A 21,831-nucleotide genomic window follows, 5' to 3' on the forward strand; every position below is an offset into this window, starting at 1 on the left:
CATTTTATATGTTTACCTATATAGCTTTTAGGCTAAATGCACGTGTTGCGTAATTTGATGCGCTAAACCACAGGTGATTGCACGTAATTCCGAGTCTAAAACCACACAGAATGGTGCGTTTTTTATGTGCTTTTAGGTGCGGTATTTACATTTTGATGCGAAAATAGGTGTGGTCTTATGCTGCGTATTTTGGTACGGTATTCTTTAAAACTAGTCAGTTACAATTTGCTAGCAGAAACGCAGGATAAATTGACATCCTGCGGATTTTAAAATACGCACCTCAGGTCAATTTACACGCAGAAAAAATCTGCACCGTGTAGATGAGATTTCTTGAACTCCTTTACTTTGCTGGTACTGTATTACGCAGTGGGTTTGCCGCATGAAAATCCGCACAATACGCAACGTGTGCATTCAGCCTCACAAGATTTGTTTAATAGTGGTTTGATAAGTAAATATAGAAGTGCGCAGTTTGTGGTTTTTTTTTTCACCCAAGGTGCCTTTTTTCCGATACCCTTCGTGTTAGAATTTCATATTGTTTGTATAGTGTTTTATATTTTTGTTGAGCAGGTCCTCTGAGAACTGTGACTGCTTGAAAGGTCCTTCTGCAGGGACCCCCTTTCGATCGTGTTATCACTGGAGGGACAGCTGGACAATTGTTCTTGAATTGATGTAGGCTTGGCCTGTTTTTAGAAAGCTGTGTGAGGGATGAGAATCTGTGTTTTGTTTTTTTTTTTACTTAATTTTCATTAGATTGCTACAGCACTCAGTAGCAGGTAATCAGTAATTTTGTTTCAAAGTACTATAGTGATTGTTTTATAGCTTGTCATTGTCATTTTATTTTAATTTTTTTTCAGAGAACATCACATCTGAATCTTTTAAAAGTAATCTTCATGCCAAATTTGATCAGCAGCATTTGTTTAATTTACGATAATGAATCTTTCTATTTTTGTAAACCTGCATGTTCACATATTTGAGATGGGTGACTTTTAATGAATAACACTAAAGACGTTGTGTTGCCTAATTTACCAGAAGGAAACTATAAGGCTGGGTACACAGAGTTTTCTGCAGGAAGAAAATCTGGCTCAAAATTCCTGTTTGGAATTTTGAGGCAGATTTTCTTCTTCTTGCACCCCGATTTTCGTGGCATTTTTTGTCCGTGGCCATTGAGCGCCACGGGCATAAAACGCCACAAAATACGCTTTCTCTCTGCCTCCCATTGATGTCAATGGGAGGTCAGAGGCGTAAACGCCCAAAGATAGGGAATCTACCTTTTTTCCCGCGAGCGGGTTTTTCCGCTCGCGGGAAAAAACCGCCTCCGCCTCCCATTTAAATAAATGGGAGGCATTTTTGGATGTTTTTTGGAGAGTTTTGCGGCGCGGTTTCTGAGTGAACTGGCCCTAATAATGTTTTCCTTTTCAAACTGTTAGTATGTGAGTGGTTTCTAGCGGTTATACAAGACCCAATGAAAATGTTTTTGTTTTTTTTGGGTTTTTTTAAATTTAGACAACTGCAGGGGGCAAGATATATGCAAACATTGAATATTTAAATAATTTTAAGCCAGTTCAGGCTGCAGACTGCTACACTTTTCCCCTGCAGCTGAAGGGGAAATGTAGTATTACATTTGATAGTAGAACAAATGCCACGACACTTACAGATCTTGCAAAAAAATTATTTACTTAATGATTATGGTATGTAGAATGTGGAAAAGATTGGCCTATGACCATTTCATGTGAACCCCTGCTTTGTCAAGGCCTTGTCGTCATTTCCTACCCTACCCATTTATGTACACAACGTGTGAACTTCATTCATATAACCGTTACTATGTAATTAGTACTTCAAAAGGAGCGAGACCTGCACATACAAAAACATCAAAGGCTACATATGTCATAACAAAAATGAAAGCAATAGACCACTTTTTATACTAATAGTGCACTGAGAGCGTTCCGATCATTAAAGGGGTTGTCCGAGATACCATCGTATTTTCAAAAATCCCCTTTAATGCATGTAAGTTCTAAATACAAATACTTTTGTAATATACTTACGTTTTCCAAAGTGGCCCTGTTTCCAGATCCTGCCGTCGGGAACTTGATTGTAGACGTCTCTCTCTGCTCCGGCTCTGCCGCTTTGTTGCTCTTGAATTCTTTGCCGGGTATACGACACGTCACTTGTGATGTGGTGTATATCGGCTTGTTCTGTTGTAACGCGCATGCGCGGCCCGTGCTGTTATCTCGAACAGCAGGGACCGCGAGAACAGCAGTGACAGCGCATGCGCGTTACAGGCTGTGAAGCAGAAGAAGCCGATATACAGCACGTGACAAGTGACGTGTCGTATACCATCCGAGGTCTCTCTGGTTCGAGACCATGTGATCGGGATACGACACGACAGTGGAGGCGGCTGAAAAGGTGACGTCAGAGCTCATGTGACCAGAAAGAAGAAAGAAGCCAGAGCAGAGAACAGAAGCAAGATTGCACAGGTAAGTCTATTATGCAATTGTATATGTGTAATGTGGTTTTACATGTAAACAAAAAAAAAAAACTCAGACAACCCCTTTAAGGCCAAGTAGTCCCAGCGCTTCTGTTTACTTAATTTATTCAGCCTGGTCTTGGAGCAGCAACTTACGTCTATTCCCCCCAGAAGCAGGTTGTTTTACTAGGAAAATGCCTGCAAAACGCATACATCAGGGATTATTTTTACGTTTTTCCTGCATATGTTGCATCAGTCCTGGGCCGACCTCACCTGTGGTTAGTGAACAAATATTTTCAATAACTCTTTTAAGCATGGGACGTATAGTTTTCCCAATTTAAAACCGACCACACGGACTAGTAACAACATACACCACGAATTGAGTTTTACGAGCTATCCGGTCATTTACCTTAAAAGCACAGCCCTATAAGTTAAGGTACCTTGTGCGCTTTGGCTCATCACAGAATCTGCATTGGCCGCATGTTATTGCCTTTCTGAATTAATTCTTGTAACCAATTCTATATTTATATTCGATGTGAAACGTCCTCTTATCAATTTATCAAGTTTTTACATCTTTTGAAAGATACTATTGATTATCTTAGGGCAACTTCAAACAAGTGGATCATTCTTAATAAGGTGCCAATTTCTAACACTTAAAGAGGCTATTATAATGTAGGTGACAGCAGTGCTTTTTATTAAAAAAAAAATCTCGTTGTAACCTGTCATTTACAGCGTCCTCTTGCGAGATAACGCTTCCTCTGCTGTAACTACCACAGACAGAGTAACGAAGTGCAGAGATTGTGAATAGACATCCCGTGGAATGTCTATTCACAATCTAAACACTTCAGTATCGTTAATGTGTTAGTGTAAGACAGCACATAAGGATCTCACAGGACCCCTATGCGCTGACTAAATGAATGGAGAGGAGTGCATGAGGCTGATTGGTCAGCGTCATACACTCCCCTGTACAACGCCCACTTGGTCTAAAGTAAAAACACGCCCACTTGGGCATTAAGCAACTCATTCTAATAAATCTAAAATCGCTAATAAAATGGTGAAAATAGATCATTTTTTTTTAAATAAAAAGCATTACTGTCACCTACATTATAGCGCCGATCTCCTTATATAGGAGATAGGGCACTTATAATGTGGTGACAGAGCCTCTTTAAGTGTATCACGTTACTCATGGGGCTATACTGAAATGACAGAGCGCAAACTATTTACCTCTTTTATTATTTATATTTTCTTTACTCTTGTAAATTCTATGTGGTCGTATTGCTTACTTTGGCCAGCACGCTTAACATAATTATAGAAGTTCACCTGCTTGTTCAAAGCGTCCTCACTATTGATAAAAAAAACTCTTCATTATCTAAAAAATTGGGCACAAGGAAGGGATTTCTTGATGTGTTCAGGATGGTAACCATTGTACCTCAATGATGGGTTGGTGGCAGTGGGTTTAGGATAACCCTCTTTTGCAACTTATCCCTCTGCTACCAATACACGTACATCCAGAAATTCTGATCTCCAGACTTACTCCTAAATTTCACATTCATATTGTTACAATTCAATTAATAAAATCAGTTCAATGACCCAGGCAGACCAAATGATTAATTACGTTATATAGACAATATATCAGCGTTGCAAATAGCTGTCAAAAGTATTAGACATGTTTCATCTGTTCCTCAAAATCAGCGATAAATTAGCGAAATTTGGGGCCACAGGGGTCCCTGCATTTTGGTGATACCACAACCCATCAGATTTGTTGAGCATTTGTTTGCCAACCACAGATGAGGGCTGCTCAAGACTGATACAACACATGAAAATAATCCCTGATATATGCTTTTCATGCATTCTCCAATTACAACAACCTGGTTCTGGGGAGGTTGACTTAAGTTGCTGCTCCAAAAAAAGACTGAATTAATTCTCAAAACAGAAGCGCTGGGACTACTTGGTCTTAATGATAGTAACTATCTCAGTGCGTTTTTACTATAAAAAGTGGTCTATTATAGGTATCTTTTTTTATTTTTATGAAATTGTATAAATAACTATCTTTTGATGTTTTTGTATGTGCAGGTCTCGCTCCTTTTGTATGTATTTTGAAGTACTAATTACATAGTAACTGTTATATGAATGATGTTCAGATGTTCGCCTGGTGTGTCTGTGTGTGTGTGTGTGTGTGTGTGTGTGTGTGTGTGTGTGTATGTATGTGTGTGTATATAAAGGGGTAGGGTAGGAGATGACGCCAAGGCCTTGACAAAGCATAGGAATGCGCGAAACTACCGTAGGCCATTCTTTTCCACATCCTACAGACCATGATCGTCGAATAAAGACATTTTTGCAACATCGGTAAGTGCTGCAGCATTTGTTCCACTGTCAAATATGTTGAAATGCATTTGTGCTGTTCTGGCTGCTGGTCACCTCGGTCTCCACATTACAGTCCGCTTTTAAGTGTCATTGCCATGGAGAAACTGTGCACATATAGGACCTTTTTTGGTATAGAGCCATGCCAGCTATTTGTAGTCTACTTACAAGTATTGATAGAATTGTAGTAGTATGCTGTACCCATTCATGTAAAACATGGTCAACCCAGGGCCACCAGAGTGGAAGCTGCTCATTGCTCAGGTTTATACAGGTGCTTCCATGTGAGGAACTTGCCTCTATGAAGTATGCGGTTACTATTTTGGAATATTAGGAGATCCCCTCGCAATAGGAGTTAGTATCCTAATACATTAGAATTTAATTATTGTAATCAAATCGAGTAAACATGGACAAAAAAAGAAGGGTATGTATATTTGAATGACTTATTCGTCAGATTGAGAATCTTGACCGATGTCAAAAAAGGGATTAATTTATTACAAGAACGGACGGAGTATACTTTTTTTTTTTTTTTTTTTTCTTGATTTTAACTTGTGGATTTAGCGTTGAAAAGGTTGGGGAGGGTTATTTGTGTGAGGCCACAGGGAGCTACTTTATTGTTTTAGTTTTTGTGACTGAACTGGGCTGACTGGACTTGTGGAGAATTAAAAACCTGGGCAAAATGGTTTATTCCTTTTATTCTAGCATGCCTAAGTCACTGTCCAGAATCTATCTGACTGTGGGCAGTGCTTCTATGCTTTGTGGTAGAATAAATGAGGTAGGACTGTGTAAAGTAAATCCTTGCTTGGGCTTAATAGAAACCTCCCCAATAGACCAAAAGATACTTGCATTTCTTGGTTATAATATTGGATCAACATCGAATATAACAATTTAGGATACCTTTTAACCCCTTAAGGACGCAGCCTAGTTTGGGCCTTAAAGAGGCTCTGTCACCAGATTTGGCAACCCCTATCTGCTATTGCAGCAGATCGGCGCTGCAATGTAGATTACAGGAACGTTTTTATTTTAAAAAAACGAGCATTTTTGGCCAAGTTATGACCATTTTTGTAGTTATGCAAATGAGGCTTGCAAAACTCCAAGTGGGTGTGTTTAAAAGTAAAAGTCCAAGTGGGCGTGTATTATGTGCGTACATCGGGGCGTTTTTAATACTTTTACTAGCTGGGCGCTCTGAAGAGAAGTATCATCCACTTCTCTTCAGAACGCCCAGCTTCTGACAGTGCAGATCTGTGACGTCACTCACAGGTCCTGCATCGTGTCGGCCACATCGGCACCAGAGGCTACAGTTGATTCTGCAGCAGCATCAGCGTTTGCAGGTAAGTAGCTACATCGACTTACCTGCAAACGCTGATGCTGCTGCAGAATCAACTGTAGCCTCTGGTGCCGATGTGGCCGACACGATGCAGGACCTGTGAGTGACGTCACAGATCTGCACTGTCAGAAGCTGGGCGTTCTGAAGAGAAGTGGATGATACTTCTCTTCAGAGCGCCCAGCTAGTAAAAGTATTAAAAACGCCCCGATGTACGCACATAATACACGCCCACTTGGACTTTTACTTTTAAACACACCCACTTGGACTTTTGCAAGACTCATTTGCATAACTACAAAAATGGTCATAACTTGGCCAAAAATGCTCGTTTTTTTTAAAATAAAAACGTTACTGTAATCTACATTGCAGCGCCGATTTGCTGCAACAGCAGATAGGGGTTGCAAAATCTGGTGACAGAGCCTCTTTAAGGCTCAGAGCCCATTTTTCAAATCTGACATATTTCACTTTATGTGGTAATAACGTCTGAATGCTTAAACCTATCCAAGCGATTCTGAGATTGTTTTCTCGTGAGACATTGGGCTTTGTTAGTGGTAAAATTTGGTCGATATATTCAGTGTTTATTTGTGAAAAATTGCAACATTTTCAGAAAATGTACAAAAAAAAATTCTGAATTTAAATGAATCTGCTTGTAAAATAGATGGTTATGCCACCAAAAATAGTTACTAGTTCACATTTCCCATATGTCTACTTTAGATTGGCATAGTTTTTTGAACATTCTTTTATTTTTCTTGGACATTACAAGGCTTAGAACATAAACTGCAATTTCTCATATTTTTAAGAAAATTTCACAAGCCTTTTTTTTAACTGGTTCCTGACCGCTGGCTGTGTTTTTATGGCCAGCAGTCCTTAAAACCAGTGACTGCCGGGGACCCTGAGGAGAAGATAGAAGCAGCTTTCGCTGCTTCTGTCTTCTCTGATTTGTACACAGTGCTCAACAAACTCTGTGTATAGGAATAGAGGCAGCGGCCGCGCCACTGTCTCTATTCCTCCTGGTGTTCATGTGACGGTCAGTAACGGCACTCGGCAATCATGACCAGACTGCTGCTGGGTCTTACTAGACCCAGCACAGCCCTATTAGTGACAATCGTCACTATGAGAGGGCTGATTTCCCCTGTAAAGTTCCCCAAAGGTCTTTTTTGACCTTTGAGGGACAGACCATAGTAATAAAAAAAAATAGTAAAGTCAAGTGCAAAAAGAAAATTAATACTAGACACACAAAAGACCCACGCCAAAAAAAAAACGTCCCCCCCCGCCAATCATTGTCGTAACACTAGCGCTGACCCAATTACCCTAATATAGACATGTAATATATTAAAATTTGCGGTAGACAATGACTATCACAAATAAAAGGTCTATTTTGGGGTAAAACTATGTTATTACCAAAAAAAAAATAGCTGAAATGTAAAAAAAAGCTTATTTTTTTACTATTATTTTCAACTTTATGAATAAAAATGCTAAAATGTCAAAAAGGATGTGTATAAAAACGATAAAAAAAGAAACCTGCATGGTCTACGGAAAAAAATGTCGCAAAAATCACGTCGTTAGCCAAACAAATTACAAAGTTATAGCCATTTAACTAACACATGCTAAAAAGGGCTAAACGGTGTCTGGTCCTGAAGGCTCAAAATAGCCCGGTCCTGAACTGGTTAAGGTACCTGTTCAGTTCTGAAGTGGCTTTGAGGGAACTATGTATTAGAAACCCCCATAAAACACCCTATTTTAAAAACTAGATTCCTCAAAGTATTCACAGCATTTAGAAAGTTTTTTTTAATCCTTTAGGCATTTCACAGGAATTAAAGCAAAGTGGAGGTGAAATTTGCAAATTTCATTTTTTCTGCTGAATTTCAATTGTATTCAATTTCATTCTGACACACAGAAGGTTTTACCAGAGAAACACTACTAAATATGTAGTGTCCATTTTGGGGCCTCTTTTTTATTAGAATATATTTTAGGCACCATGCCAGGTTTGAAGAGGTGTTGGTGCCAAAACCGTAGGAATCCCCCAAAAGTGACCCCATTTTGTAAACTACACCGCTCAAGGAATTAATTTATGGGTGTTGTGACCATTTAGACACCACAGTTTTTTCACCAAATTTATTTGAATTGGGATGGGAATTAAAAAAAAAAAAAATTAAACTTTTTCCAATAAGATGTAATTATGGCTCAAAATTTCTTATTTTCACAAGGAATAAATTTCCCCATTTTGTTGCCCAATTTGTCCTGAGTGCGGCAATATCCCGTTTGTGGTGATTAAGCTGCCGTTTGGGCCCATGGCAGGGCTCAGACGGGAAAGATTAGGGGGATGAGCTGTGCGGAGTGCATCAGGGTAAGTAAAACTGGGGTAAATTAAAAATCAAGGGATGTATGAAATTTTAAAACACTCTTTCATACAGAGCCTTAATTTTTCGGGACACTTGTCACATTGATATATTGTGTCATCCCTTATCCCACTCTTATAGCAGACTTTGCACCTCTTCTGACTTTTTCCCTTCTTGCCTGTTTGGGGAACTTCTTCTGGAAAGTGTTGCCCTGGTGCGATGCGTGTGGCCTGGCTTCCAGAAGTTCTTCTTGGTCCCTAAAGATTAGGTTCTTAATAACCACCTCTTGAAATTCAAGGAAAGTTCCCGTCTGGCCTGTACATCGACTTAGCACGTACATTGTACAATGCCACCTGTATGATGTGCACGGCCAGCTTCTTATACCACATCACATGGCGCTGTAAGGCTTCAGGGCTTGATCTCCCCTTCCACCCTTCCCATGTACCTATTGTAGTCCAGGATGCAGTCTGGTTTGGGGGTCTCTGTACTGGTACCTCGTACTGGGTACTGGTGTGGGCATGTATTGTCAATACAAGGACATTTCTCTTGTCCTTGTACTTGACATACTATATTGCTGCTAGAATGTGCCCTGCTCTCAACCCTTCTGAGTGTTTGCCCAAGCAGAGTCTTAGAGAGGCCTCTCAGATTTCTTCTAGCAGTGCCGCATGCCGCAGTACTTCTGGAAGCGAGGCACTTGAAGAGTGGGACGCTGGTATAAAAATTATCCAGGTAGAGGTGGTAACCCTGGTCCAGCAGTGGGTGCACCAAATCCCACACAATTTTTGCATAACTCCCAGTAAGGGGGGGGGGGCATTCTGGGGGCTGAATACTGGTGTCCTTCCCTTCATATACCCTCAATTTGTACGTATACCCTGATGCACTCTCGCACTGCTTATACATCTTCACGCCATACCTTGCCCTCTTACTCGGCAGGTACTGGCGGAATTGAACCCTCCCTTTAAAATGTACCTAGGACTCATCAATAGATATACAATTCTCAGGGGTATATGCTTGGGAAAACCGGGCACTGAAAAGGTCTAATAGAGGTCTCCGTTTTATACAATCTGTCAAAACTGGGGTAATCTCGGGGTGGGCACTGCTCATTTTAAGTATAATGTAAGCAGCAAAATATTGCCTTTTTTTTTAAGTTTCCAGTTCAGTTCTGAAGTGACTTTGAGGGGCCCATATATTAGAAACTCCTATGAAACACCCCATTTTAGAAACTAGACCCCTCAAAGTATTCACAACAGCATATAGAAAGTTTATTAACCCTTTAGGTGTTTCACAGGAATTTAGAGCAAAGTAGAGGTGAAATTTACATATTTCTTTTTTTTTTTTTTGTCAGAAAATCCTTTTTATACCATTTTTTTTCTATAACACAGAAGGTTTTACCAGAGAAACACAACTCAATATTTATTGCCCAGATTCTGCCGTTTTGAGAAATATCCCACATGTGGCCCTAGTGCGGTAATGGACTGAAGCACCGGCCTCCGAAGCAAAGGAGCACCTAGTGGATTTTGAGGCCTCTTTTTTTTATTAGGCACCATGTCCAGTTTGAAGAGGTCTTGTGGTGCCAAAACAGTGGAAACCCTCCAATTTTGGAAACTAGACCCCTTGAGGAATCCATTGTAGTTTTCTTGGGGGGCATGCGACTTTTTGATAAATTTTTATTCTATTTTTAAGAGGCGTGATGACTAAAAAAACAGCAATTCTACTATTGTTTTTTTATTCTATTTATTTATTTTTTACAGCGTTCACCGTGCGCTATAAATGACATTCACTTTATTCTGCGGGGCGATACGATTACGGCGATACCATATGTTTTTATAGTTTGTTTTTTTTTGTCTTATGGCGTTTGCACAATAAAAATACTTTTTGTAAAAAATCATTTACTTTTTGTGTTCCCTTATTCTAAGAGCCATAGCTTTTTTTTATTTTTCCATCAAGAAAGCCGTGCGAGGACTTATTTTTTGCATAACGAACTGTAGTATCTAGATAAATGCGACTTTTTGATCTCTTTTTATTCCATTTTTTGGCGTTCACCGTGCTGGATAAATAACAAAATGATTGTGTAGTTCAGGCCGTTAGGGACGCGGCGATACCAATTATGTATAGTTTATTTGTTTCTTTTCTATTCATAATAAATGACTGATAAGTGAAAAGGGGGGATTTTTACTTTTATTACTTTTAAAACTTTTATTTTCTTATATTTACACTATTTTTTTTTAATTTTTTTTTTACTTTATTACTTTGTCCCACTAGGGGACTTGAGGGCAGGGGGGCCCTGATCGCTATTCTAATACACTGCACTACATGCGTAGTGCAGTGTATTAGAGTTGTCATCTACTTACTAACAGCAAGCATAGTGGGTCCTGACTTTCTCAGGACCAACTAGGCTTCCATAGATGGCATAGCCGGACGCCATTGTTAGGCGTCCGGTGGCCATAGCAACCACCGCAGCCCGCTATCATGTAGCGGGCCGTCGATGGTGGTTTAACCCCTAAGAAGCCACAATCGCTATTGAACAAAACGGCTAAATGAACAGCTACATTTTTCCATTTTTGCCTGCTTGCCTTTCAGCAGCAGTAACGTATTTTATTTTTTTTTATTGACGTGGCTATATGAGGCCTTGTTTTATGCGGGAGAAATAGTATTTTCTATTTTTTTTGCACAGTTTGGGGGGTAAAAAATAATTGACGGTTTTTATATAGTTTATTTTTATAGCGTCAATATAGGAAAAAGTGATTCTCTTCATAGTTGTTTTTTGTTTTTTTTTATACCGTTCAAGTTTCACGCTTAAAAACCTGTTAAATTAATTCTTCAGGTTATTACGGTAAAGTAGATACCTAATGTGTAGGTTTCTTTGGTTTTTATGTAGCGTATGGGTAAAAAAAAAAACATTTTATGCAAACTGACTTTTTTTTTTTTTTTTTTGGAGACTTCTTTTTCATTTTTCTTTGTTACATATTTTTTTTTAATCCCATTAAGGGATAACTTTATTTACAACTTTATTTTTTACTTATGTATTAGCACACTCTTGTATGCCAATACATTATACTGTCACTATGACACAGGCTGCTGTTAGGGCAGCATATAGTGTGCCCTAACAGAAGGGAAACTGAACAGACAGCCCTGAGGTCCTTTCTAGGTCCCCAGGGCTGACTGCAGAGAGGTTCCCCCGGTCTTTGATCTCCTCACCGGGTTTCCAGTGACTCGATCAAAGAGGGGTGTTCCGTTTGATCATGCCGTGGTCACGGACCACGGGGATTGAAGGGTTAAACAGCTGGGGTTGCTGATTAGCCTCTTCTATAGCACAGCCAAATGACGTCGCTGTAGACTAGTCAAAAGACGATGAGCGGTCGTTAAGGGGTAAAGTCCTTTATACATGGTTTGTGTAACATCCATGGCCGCAGACCATCAGGTTTACTCACCCCCTGACGGCCGCAGCCATGGTCCTGTGAGCGCTGGCCCGCATCTCCTCCTCAGGAGATGCCAGAGCTCACTTCAGCTTCGCTCTGCTGTATCCCATAGGGTGCGTGCGCACGCTCGTGCCTGGTCTTAAAGGGCCAGCATGCGCACCTGAATCTGTTAATTAATTAGCCCATGATCCTGGACTATAAGAAGGGAACTGCCCGTTTCTGCCTTGTCTGAGCTTTGTTGTCGTTACCTATGTTCGTCTATGCAAATGGTCCCTTAAGTGTCTTCCCGTTCCTGTAACCTGTATCCCGTGTTATCTTGGTCCGAGTGCCGTAATGTATTGGAGTCAAGCTGCGATGAGTCTACGCTTGCTCCTCTACACCAAGCCTGGTGCCTGCCTGCTGCCAAAGTCACGTCTAAGCTTGTCCAGCTACTGTCTGAAAGTTACCACAGATACACCTATTGAACTATAGACTGTGTCCTGTTAGCCAGCTGCCATACCATCAAGGCGGTACGCCTCAGTTGGTCCATGTACCCAACGTGACAGTTTGTATTTTCAGAGTATAAGCAATCTGAAAAGGATTACTCGTGCAAAAGAGGATTTAAAATCTCTGGTACAATTAGCTGAGTTTGTAAGAACTAATTTACCTGCCACCCAGAATTTATGGAGGAGTGCAGAATTATATTAAATGAATTTTTTAATTTTTTTGCTTTTTTACTTTTTTGAGTTGTAATAGTTTCACTTATTCGGCTGAACTAGGAAAATATCTTTCTCTTATTAAAACTCAAGCCCTGGACGGTTATATCGGTTCTGTTTTGTATTCCAAGCGTTTGGTGATTACTGAAGCTATTAGGATCAATGATACGTTTAAAGAGTATTATCAAAATCTTTAAACCCCAGCTGGCCCTGAGGGAGATAGAATTGGATTCTTTTTTTATAGAAATTTCTAACTCTGAGCCCAGAAGAAGCACAAATTTATCTGAGATCAGAGTTGCGTTTGCTCAAACTTTCAATTATAAGGCTCCGGGAGTTTCTGTAAAATTTTACAGAATCATCAAGCTTTGTTGCAATTTTATTATTCTACCCTGTTTAAAGTATTTAGACAAAATAAATCTCCCTCTTTCTCGGTTGAAGCTATCATTGCTTTTATACTGAAACCTGATAAAAATTATATAAGAAGCTATAAATAGGGTAAAGGGGGGAGGAAATCCTCCAGCTCCCCATTAGTTGTGTCTGTGAACAGACAGCGCCCGGAATCCCGCACGGCCAGCGGTGAACAGGAAAAGAAAGAGAACCAAAATCCAGCGCTGAAGGTAGGTAAAATGGAGCTCCTGTTCCAATTTTATTGGTAGTGTAGCAAGTTTAAAAGAACTTAACAGGGTAGTTCAGTAGCATGGCAGAGTACAGAGATGGGTGGAGGATGAAGGATCACAAAATATTTCTTTGGCACAATTAACCAAAGAAATATTTAGTGATCCTTCACCCTCTACCCATCTCTGTACTCTGCCATGCTATTGAACTACCCTGTTAAGTTCTTTTAAACTTGTTACACTACCAATTAAATTGGAACAGGAGTTCCATTTTACCTAACTTCAGCGCTGGATTTTGGTTCTTTCTTTTCCAAAAATTCTATAAGCCCTGATTCTTACAGGCCTATAAACTCTTGGCCAAAATTTTTGTCTGGCATGTTAGCAAAAGTCAATAAAGCTATAGTTCATTCAGACCAGAGTGGCTTTATTCAGGGAAATCTATGGGAAATAATCTTTGTTGGTTATACACAAACAATCAGCTTCATTCGAATAACGGGTGGGTCTGCTTGATACGGTCATTGGATGCATCTAAAAGCTTTAGACCGTTTCGAGTGGTTAATGCTGTAACAATGATATCTTATTGTATATAGACCGTTCATTAACATCAATGAATTATACTTCAGATCTATTCAATACGGATGTAGCCATCTTTAACTTGATTCTGATAACTTGCTGCAGCATGATATCACACAACAAAAGCCGTTAGTCATTGAAAAAGTCAAGATAACCGATCTAGCCATTGTTTATTTAATGTGTTAAAAGTCAAGGTAAAAATGGCTACATCTGTAGTTATGGTAAATTTGTAGGGGTGCAAATTGACTGTAAGAAGTCGAAAAAAAAACACTGTTGGATAATGTGTTTTTTCCCTGATCGCAATCTGTTCATTCCTCCAGCTTAAAGAGGCTCTGTCACCAGATTTTCAAACCCCTATCTCCTATTGCAGGAGATCGGCGCTGCAATGTAGATAACAGTAACGTTTTTTTTTTTTCAAAAACGAGCATTTTTGGCCAAGTTATGAGCATTTTTATATTTATGCAAATGAGCCTTTCTGAAGTACAACTGGGCGTGTTTAAAGTTATGTCCAAGTGGGCTTGTATTGTGTGTGTACATCTGGGCGTTTTTACTTCTTTTACTAGCTGGGCGTTGTGAATGGAAGTGTATGATGCTGACGAATCAGCATCATCCACTTCTCTTCGTTACCACCCAGCTTCTGGCAGTGCACAGACACACAGCGTGTCCTCGCGAGATCACGCTGTGACGTCACTCACTTCCTCCCACAGGAACTATATTGCGTCGGATGAGCGAGGACACGCTGTGTCTGAACTGCCAGAAGCTGGGTGGTAACGAAGAGAAGTGAATGATGCTGATTCGTCAGCATCATACACTTCTATTCACAACGTCCAGCTAGTAAAGTAAAAACGCCCAGATGTAGACACACAATACACGCCCACTTGGACATAACTTTAAACACGCCCAGTTGTACTTAAAGAGGCTCTGTCACCAGATTTTGCAACCCCTATCTCCTATTGCAGCAGATCGGCGCTGCAATGGAGATAAGAGTAACATGTTTTTGTTTTTTTTAAAACGAGCATTTTTGGCCAAGTTATGGCCATTTTTATATTTATGTAAATAAGGCTTTCTAAAGTACAACTGGGCGTGTTTACAGTAAAAGTACAACTGGGCGTGTATTATGTGCGTACATCGGGGCGTGTTTACTTCTTTTACTAGCTGGGCGTTCTGACGAGAAGTATCATCCACTTCTCTTCAGAACGCCCAGCTTCTGGCAGTGCACCGACACAGCGTGTTCTCGAGAGATCACGCTGTGTCGTCACTCACTTCCTGCCCCAGGTCCTGCATCGTGTCGGCCACATCGGCACCAGAGGCTACAGTTGATTCTGCAGCAGCATCAGCGTTTGCAGGTAAGTAGCTACATCGACTTACCTGCAAACGCCGATGCTGCTGCAGAATCAACTGTAGCCTCTGGTGCCGATGTGTCCTCGCTTGTCCGACACGATGCAGGACCTGGGGCAGGAAGTGAGTGACGTCACAGCGTGATCTCTCGAACACGCTGTGTGTCTGCACTGCCAGAAGCTGGGTGTTAACGAACAGAAGTGGATGATGCTGATTAGTCAGCATCATACACTCCCATTCCCAACGCCCAGCTAGTAAAATAATTAAAAACGCCCAGATGTACGCACATAATACACGCCCAGTTGGACTTTAGCAAGCCTCATTTGCATAAATACAAAAATGGTCATAACTTGGCCAAAAATGCTCGTTTTTTAAAAATAAAAACGTTACTCTGATCTACATTTCAGCGCCTATCTGCTACAATAGCAGATAGGGGTTGCAAAATCTGGTGACAGAGCCTCTTTAAGAAAGGCTCATTTGCATAAATATAAAAATGGTCATAACTTGGCCAAAAATGCTCGTTTTTGAAAAAAGAAAAAGTTACTGTTCTCTACATTGCAGCACCGATCTCCTGCAATAGGAGATAGGGGTTTGAAAATCTGGTGACAGAGCCTCTTTAAACATCTAGAGGAATTAGAGGATTCCAAAGTAAATCATTGCAGTATTCAAATGGGGAGCTGTGCCTATCGAATATCTTCCAGATAATGTAATCCGGTCAGTTTACAAACTCTCATATACTAAAATTTGTGTACTCTTATAGCGTTTATTTTATTAATTTACAGTATGGATATATGAGCACTAAAAATGATCTTCAAATATACTCTGATCAGATGATCGAATTTGTAGTAGCACCCCCATTAAAGAAGGGGTCTGTTTCTAAGGCTGCTAAAGATTTGTTGAGGGCGGTCAAAAAAATGTAGATTTTACAGTGTAAATGGGTGTTAGATGTTGGTGGAATTGCTAGAGAGGAATGGTCCCAGATTTATAACACTTTTTCTAAAATTTTAATCCGTAACGTTATTCAGTTTAGGATTACCCATAGGCTGTATTACATTGCTAATTTTTTGTATCGTATTGGTGATAGAGATACTAACAAGTCTCCTGAATGTTTGGTTGCTCAGGTGGATTGGATCCATCTCATGTAGCACTGTCCGAAGCTACATAAGTATTGGGAAGAGATTTATTCATCCCAAATGTACCTAGGCCGTGCATATTAGGAGATCCTTCAGTTGTTTTTGGCAGTTCATCTGCCCTTTTAAAGTGTGCAACTAAACTTTTAAAAAAATTTTGACATGTCAGTGACATGTCAAAAGTTTTTTTTAATCGGTGATGGTCCGAGCACGGAGATTCCCACCGATCGCTGAAACGATTGTTTCTGATCTGCTTTTCTCACCTTTCCTCAGAGCGGTGTATGGGCTCAATAGAAAGTCAGTACACCGCTCGCTCGGCTTTCCAAGGAAAGCCGATAAGAAATTAAACGACACAAAGCTCTCCCGAGCTCTTCTACCACGTTGATTTAGCGATCGGTGGCGGTCTCAGTTATTGGACCCCCACCGTATCTTCTGACCTGTCACTATGACATGTCAAACGTTTAGTTAACCTTTAAGTCTATCTTGAAAGCTTAAATTAGCGTTTGAACGCTCAGAAGAGAAGAGAAACGGGCTGGAGATCGAGCTGTCCGTGTACTACACTGACTGATTTAACGGTCAACGGGACAGAGCAGCTGAAGAATAAAAACGCTTCTAAATTTTCTAATAAAAAAATGTCAGTTTGCATAAATAGATAAAAAAAAAAAGACAGTTTTTCTTAAGTCCAAAACATGTTCATTGCAATAAAAAAAAGTCCACAAAGGTGTCCATAGCATGTAAGGGTATTTGCACACACAAACTCAAAAACGTCTGAAAATACAGAGCTGTTTTCAAGGAAAAACAGCTCCCGATTTTCAGACGTTTTTTAAGCCACTCGTGATTTTCGCTGCGTATTTTACAGCCGTTTTTGGAGCTGTTTTTCTATTGTCTATGAAAAACGGTTCCAAAAACTGCTGAAGTGACATGTACTTCTTTTTTGTGGCCGTTTTGAAAAACGGGCACGAAAAAACGGCCCGTCGGAACAGAGCACTGTCTTTCCCATTGAAATCAATGGGCAGATGTTTGGAGGTGTTCTGCGTACGTTTTTTTGGGACGTATACGGCAGAAAAACTGCTGAAAACGCTACAAGTGCACATACCCTAAGTATGCAGTATGTGTTCTTTTTTGTCTTTATTTTTTTTCAAAATTTATATATTTTTTTTGTTTCGTAGCTGGGTGCAGCTTATATTCATTGGGGGTGCAAAAAAAAAACTTTCCCCTTTTTTTCTTTTGCCCACTATTTTGTCCATTTGAACTATTATTGGATAATATAATTGGATCATTTATTTTGGTCTCGGGATCGCATTGTCCTATTGTGCTACTTCAAGGGGCCACAATAAAACTTAAAATACTTAAGACACGATTGACACATGCAGGAATGGCGGGCTAGCCTCTGATTTGCTGTGCAGATTCAGCTTTGACAGGCAAACGTAATGAGCCCATTCACATGTATTGCACTTAACATTGTTGTGAATTTGCACAGTAGCAAGGGAAAGTGCTCATTGGTTAATGCGGGCTTCTGTCACACAGGCTTGGCCAGTAACTGTGACAGGCACCTGTATTAACCAATGAGCATTTTCTTCTGTAGTAAAAGATAGTTGATTGTTTACTAAGTGGTGCATGTCCGTTACATCCTATGTCTGTGTGACAGGAGCCTGCATTAACCAATGAACCCTATCCATTTCTACAGATTAAAGTGTTCATTGCATTCCTGCAGGGACCAGCTAAGGCATTGCCATACAGAGCATGATTGCACAGGCGGGCGATCAGCTGTTTGTCTAGCAGGGTCGGGGGCCACAATTAGGCACAGCAAGGGACACAGATTGTGCACCCCTGGTAAAACTAATTGGAATATCTCTTGTATTCCAATGGGGATTGGACTAGTACACCAGAAGATACTTTAGTAGACCCTGGTTCTGACACAATATTTGGTCCATTTTTTATTACACCGCCAAATAGCTTCAAATGTATTTGTCTTTTGCTTGACCTGCCTTTTGGAGCCAATCACTTTCTGTAGTCCCAATTTATCATAGTTTGAATTGCAAATAACCTATTTTATTTATGGTCTGTCCCATGTGAAGTTCTAAGAAGAACATTTATAATGCATTTGCACATATTCTGTAACACTATTGGGTGATCTTTATAAATCATTTCCCCTGGTGGGCCCAAGGTACCCCAGTCTGACACCGTCTACTACCAGTCAGTGTAAAACTGAGCACACCATTGGCATGGCCTAATAGGGGTGTAGTGATGGCAGTGGGGTGCCTTCATTTTGCCCCTTCTGCCAAAATGACCCATTTCACCAACCCACCCTCTCTGCATGATCGAATTGCGATGGCAGTCGTTGGGGTGACAAATGGAGTCCCCTCCCTCTTGTTTACAATGTTAAATGCTGTGGGCAATATGGATCATGGCACCTAAAGAATTACACGGACCAGATTGGATGTCAGGCAGCAGGATATCTACTCAATCACCGCTGACGTTGGCAGTTTCTTTTCCGTCACGGTGACATAATAGGATGGCGGTTTGCAGGAATTGTGCTCTTACTGCAATGGTTAAACGTGGACACCCAGTTTATCAAATCGTAGTTATCTTTCCGCGTGGTCAGCTAAAGGCTGTTCTATGGCTAGCTGTAAATCTACTGCAATGCTTTATTTCTTAGTATTTCTGTAAGGTTGGCCGTATTAGAATAGTTATATTGGTAAAAATGTATATTTCTACATTTCCTTCTGTTCCTTCTAGTTTTCTTAAACACACATTTTACATACATGTTCTGTTTTAGAGCAGTACTACTAGTAATCTGCTTCGTCAGTGGTTAATGCCAGTGAATGTACCTGCTCTTCTGCTTTTGCCATCCCTGGATGGAGGGTGAATCCTTGTAGAACTGTAGTCAGAGAATCAGCGTCTTGTGAAGAACGGATAATAAAGAGTTATCAAGCAGAGCAGAAGTTCAGATGCTTAAGTTGCATGTGGATGACATCAGCTGCTTCCAGGCAGGACTATTGTGTGAGCAGTTTGGCACAGCAGTCAGGATTGGGAGTACACGCATGCTTTTGGCAGGGCTTCTTCCCCCTCCTTTTTTCCTTTCTTCTTTTTTTTTCTACTTTGAACTTTTTTTCATTATCTTGGGGGTTTAGATATTAACATATGTGAGTGGTCAGAAAACAGATATTTTTCCCTAGGGTAGGTTTTTTTTTTTACCTTTAATGTAAACGCTTAACAAAAATAATTAAAAAAAAAAAAGTCTGCAAGAGTGTGTGGGAAATGATTACATCAGTCAGTGGAGAACTACGATTGGTCTGCAAAATGTGGTTTGATTCACTACCTAAAAGATTGACTGTAACCCTTTAAGAGGAGCTCTGGAAGAGTTGCCTGCCTTTCCCCAGGAACAGTGCCATGTAAGACTGGCTACGTGACAGGTACAGTACAGTAATCCCTTGACACTGTGTATTCTACCCTGAGTGTGCAGCTTTTAGTCTGCAAGAGGGGCTTGGAAGGCAGAAAGGAAAAAAAAATTTCAAGAGGCAATCTAGACTTAAAAATGCCATCTTGTTCTCCTGACTGCTGCCTTTTACATGCCGTAGAGGTAAGAGTCTTCATATTACATTTCCTAATGGTGTCCTCATTAGTTTGTTTACCAAATGAGTTTGTTAGTATATGGTTTATGCACGCGTATGTTCACCTGTAAATATTTGTGAATGTATAAACTGCATATAGAAAACATTTTTTTTGGTGTTTATCAAACCATCTAGAATGTCATCCTTCCATACGTTTCTGTATTTACAAAATTTGCATTTTTGTGTGTTTTTTTTGGTGTTTTCTTTAATTCTATGCATGCATGTATGTTCCATATCACGACACTGGTGACTAGTTCCTACATGCTTATGTATATAGTTGTACAGTACTAGGGTTTAAAAAAGAATCCATTCTTTAAAGGTTTTTCAGGTTTGTGGGTCAATTATGCATGGTGTGTGTGTGTGTGTGTGTATATTTTTAAAGGGGTAATGTAGAACCTTCTATAAGATGGGCCATTTTAAAATACAGTGGTATACATCCTATTTTAAATACTTTAATTAAAACCACATTTTCAAATTGGATTTTAATTTTATTCAGACTATAGAATTTAAGCAGTAGCTTATGTTGTAGCGTTGTTTGAGTAGAGCATAGCTATATGCGCTATAAGTCATTGCCTAAACAGACCAGCATAGATATTTTGAAGTTTACATATTGGAATGTAGATGTATGTATGTGTGTATATATATATGTATATATATATGTATATATATATATATATATGTATATACATAACACTTGCACTGACCTGTAATAGGTGCTAGTTAGAGATTTATTAAATTTTTTTCCATGTATTGAGACCTTTATCTGAGAAATGGGTTCCAGTCAGGGACTGAACATCTTAAGTGATATACCCTTTTTATGAGGGGGGGGGGGGTGTAACAATGGATCTACTTACTGAACAGCAGAAAGATAGAAGAACTTTAACTAGTTCACGGAATTCTAAAGTTTCTGCAGTAGTGCTGTTTATTCATTGAATGATGACATCAGTTTAGCAGAAGGCATAGCACAAGTACTGTTAATGCATTGTGATAGAATTTAAGGCTATTATGTGTGTCCCTTTATGTTACAGGTTGTAAAAGTCTTTAGTGAAGATGGGACATGCAAAATGGTGGAGATTCTAGCAGACATGACAGCCAGGGACTTCTGCCAGTTGCTGATTTACAAAAGTCATTGTGTGGATGATAACAGCTGGACGTTGGTGGAGCACCACCCTCACCTAGGATTAGGTAGGGAATGGTCGTGGAAGGTGATGAGAGCATAATAAATTTGCTTTATTTATCACTTCAGTTTAACATTTAGTATCATACATCAGGCAAATGTCTTGTTTTTCCGTTCTTTGTTTAACACTGTTTACCGTGATTTTGAACATTTTATAAACGCATTGCTCATGCTCAAGCTCTGTTCCGTCAGGCGTCGTTGGCTTCCATCATTTGACTGATCTGGCACTTGCGATTTTACTTTTATTTTTTGTTCAGTTCCTATGATGGAACAGAATAACAGAAACCCTATTGCCAATGTGAACATAGCCTAAATATTTGACATCAGATTTGCATTGTATGATATAACCTGACCTGTAGTACTTTGAATTTGTGCTTCTTTTGTATGACTTTTCTATTTCATAACCATAGACACCCATACCTCCCAACAGTCTCGTGTTCAGCAGGACAGTCCAAGATTCCGGGCGGTGTCCCAATGTCCTCAGGACGCAGATACACTTGAATCCAATGCTGAAGCAAGGAACCGTCAGCTCCCTGCTTCAGCATTAGTACAAAGCAGAGGGAGCTCCTCCACTCCTCGAGGACTTCCCGGGCACAGTGCTACTTTAAGCGCTGAGCCCGGGAAGCCCCTGACGTCACGGTCTATATATAAACAGTGATGTCAGGCTTTCAACTATTGAGTCCCCAGCCAGAGCAAAACCAGTGCTCTGACCGGGGACTCCTGTCTTAGGAAAGCCCTTGACGTCACTGTCCATATATGGACAGTAACATCAGTGGCTCCTCCATA

The 21,831-nt window shown here is 40.1% G+C and overlaps 1 protein-coding gene across 3 annotated transcripts in view; it reads left to right on the forward strand.

Moving 5' to 3' along the window:
- The window catches only part of GRB10 (growth factor receptor bound protein 10), a 439,832-nt gene that overhangs the window by 310,733 nt on the left and 107,268 nt on the right, over nt 1-21,831 (forward strand). For all 3 annotated transcript variants that reach the window (XM_075826992.1, XM_075826993.1, XM_075826991.1), the window contains one exon: nt 20,897-21,053. In XM_075826992.1, coding sequence (XP_075683107.1) covers nt 20,897-21,053 — 157 coding nt within the window. The remainder of the gene's footprint in view (nt 1-20,896; nt 21,054-21,831) is intronic.

This window comes from Rhinoderma darwinii, chromosome 5 (assembly GCF_050947455.1).
Source record: "Rhinoderma darwinii isolate aRhiDar2 chromosome 5, aRhiDar2.hap1, whole genome shotgun sequence".
NCBI lineage: Eukaryota > Metazoa > Chordata > Amphibia > Anura > Rhinodermatidae > Rhinoderma > Rhinoderma darwinii.